This window comes from Helianthus annuus, chromosome 17 (assembly GCF_002127325.2).
Source record: "Helianthus annuus cultivar XRQ/B chromosome 17, HanXRQr2.0-SUNRISE, whole genome shotgun sequence".
In the NCBI taxonomy this organism is placed as follows: domain Eukaryota; kingdom Viridiplantae; phylum Streptophyta; class Magnoliopsida; order Asterales; family Asteraceae; genus Helianthus; species Helianthus annuus.
This window is the reverse complement of record NC_035449.2, coordinates 65,695,247-65,697,560: the sequence shown is the minus strand read 5'-3', so window position 1 is coordinate 65,697,560 and position 2,314 is coordinate 65,695,247. Positions and strand designations below refer to the sequence as shown.

At 40.5% G+C, this 2,314-nt stretch overlaps 1 protein-coding gene across 1 annotated transcript; it reads right to left on the bottom strand.

The window, feature by feature from the left end:
* Positions 1–564: 564 nt before the first annotated feature.
* On the bottom strand, positions 565–2,083 carry LOC110924520 (protein FAR1-RELATED SEQUENCE 5-like). Its single transcript, XM_022168521.1, has 3 exons — positions 2,000–2,083; positions 1,315–1,887; positions 565–1,221 (listed from the first exon to the last, which is right to left on the bottom strand). The coding sequence occupies exons 1-3, from the start codon at positions 2,081–2,083 to the stop codon at positions 565–567; spliced, it is 1,314 nt and encodes a 437-aa protein (XP_022024213.1).
* Positions 2,084–2,314: the final 231 nt, after the last annotated feature.

Sequence of the window (2,314 nt, the reverse complement as noted above, 5' to 3'; positions counted from 1 at the left end):
TTTTGAAACTTTCAAGATTACAGACCCAAAGCATTACGTGAACTAACATGTGTTAACCATGTGTTTTTATTCCAGATTGGGTGCTTAGCAAAGATTGTTTTGATGCTTTCAAGTTCACATACCGAAGCTGCTTTTTTTATTCCAGGTTGTGTGGTAACAAAGATTGTTTTGATCCCTTCAAGTTAAAAAGAGCAAATCATTATGGGAAAATTAACATGTGTTAAGCATCTGTTTGGTTTTTTTTTTTTTTTTTTTTTTTGCCATCGTAAAAAAAATAAAACGCAGAAAAACAGATATCAAAATGCAGATAATCTTAAGATAAACCGCTTAATAGACCACAGCGGTCCACGAATGATCTTCGGGCTAAGATCACAAAAGTGGCCAAAGGCCATAGAGTTTCTTACAATCCTAGTTATAGTTATTGGGACGAAAATAGTTCCACCTTCTTACACACGTAACAGAGAATAGCAGGATGATGTCAAAAGACTGTTACATGTGTGTAAGAAGGCCAAAATGAAGAGTCTCCCATGACATAGTACTACATAAAAGATTTTAATCAGATGATCAGTCGCCAGTGGCGGACTGCCTTTGTTGTTCAGCAGCTGCCTTTGCTGCTTTCATTGCAGCCACCTTAAGGCAGTTGCGTGAGTCGTGGTCGTCGACATACAGACCACAACGCTTGCATAAGCGAAGCTGCTTTGGACGTTTTGGTGGTTTTGCTTTGGCCTTCTCACCGGGCCCAGAAATGCGAGTATGAGTACCACATCCTTTATTGCGTGCAACGTCTGGATTAGCAACTTCGACTGGAATGTTGATTGGCTGCCCAACTATTTCTTCCATTTGAGACTCATTTGATTCATTTTCAGTTGTTGACAACGGTTGCCTGGAAAGAACATTGATCTTGAAATCCCTGAGTTGGTCAACCAATTTTGCCAACGCATCCTCATCGGTTCTAGCAACATCAACGCATTCAGTAACGAGGTCGAGGATTTCATTCCGCATAACGGACGGTGCGTGTGGGTTGACTCGGTATCGACTGGAAATTGAAAAAACATGTTTGGGGAGGGCATCTCGGCGCCACCTGTCGTTTATGTATTGTGGTGGAATCCTTTCAACATTTTTCAAGCGATAGACACAAAAGACATGGCGACACAGATATCTAATACGTATGAAATTCCTGCATGAGCAACTGGCCGATTGATCCACATTGTTATACGTAACCTGAATTGAACATAGACAAAAAAAAAGAAAAGCCCGTTAGATGCAAAATATGTTAGAGGATGGGGAATAATGAAATTGCCTAACATGTGTTACCTGATAGACGTTTGTGATGTTGTTCCTTTTATCCAAATGAGTGACGTCTATCAGAAGGCTGGAATCGCTGGTCTCGCTTTGGTTTGTGATGTAGCATAAAAACTTCCCTTTAATTATTTCTTTTTGAACTTGGGCGAAAACAACGTTTGTGTAAATGGCGAACGCGTGTTGTTCTATCGCTAAATCAGTACTGCCAGTGAACATTGTGGAAGAGGTTTTGAACTCCGAAACACGTTGACGATATCGTTGGCTGTCTACCCTATTTTCAAAGCACATCATAAATTGTACAAGGGTGTTTGCGCTTGTTGAGTTAACCTTGAAGGCAGCGTTAGAGCTTTCACAGCGGGAGGTGGTCTTCATCAAGCAACACATGGGCAGTTCTCTAAAGTAGGCTGGTACCCAGAGATGTTTGATGTTGTACATGTCGTTCAACCAGCTGTGGTCTTGAAGCCCAAATGTTTGTAGGAGGTCATTCCAGCGGGACTCAAACGTTTCAGGTTTGATATAAACATTCCAAACCAAAGGATGAATGCAGGACCGAAGATCAGTGTTATCGAGCACATCGGCAGAGATCTGAAAAATTTAATAGTTATAACACGAGTTAGATTAAAACAGTTTGAGAAGACATATAAAATTACTGTTATGTTGAATAACACATGTTAAAGGTTAACAAACTTATGTATACCTTGGAGGGTAGTTTTTTCATTATATGCCACATGCATAGACGGTGTCGTGATTCGGTAAAGACCATAGGAACAACTTGTAGCATGGATGGGTCTTGATCACTCAGCACAAGAGTTGGTTGAGTACCGTGTGCCTTCAAGAAAGCCTTAAGCAACCACACGTAAGAATCAATTGACTCGGTTGATATCAAACCCGCTCCAAATGTAACACATTGGAAATGATGATCCACACCCGTGAATGGCACAAAAACCATCTTGTACCTGTGAACAAAAAAATTTGATTTGATGTTAACAATATGAACAACCTTTTTGGGGTT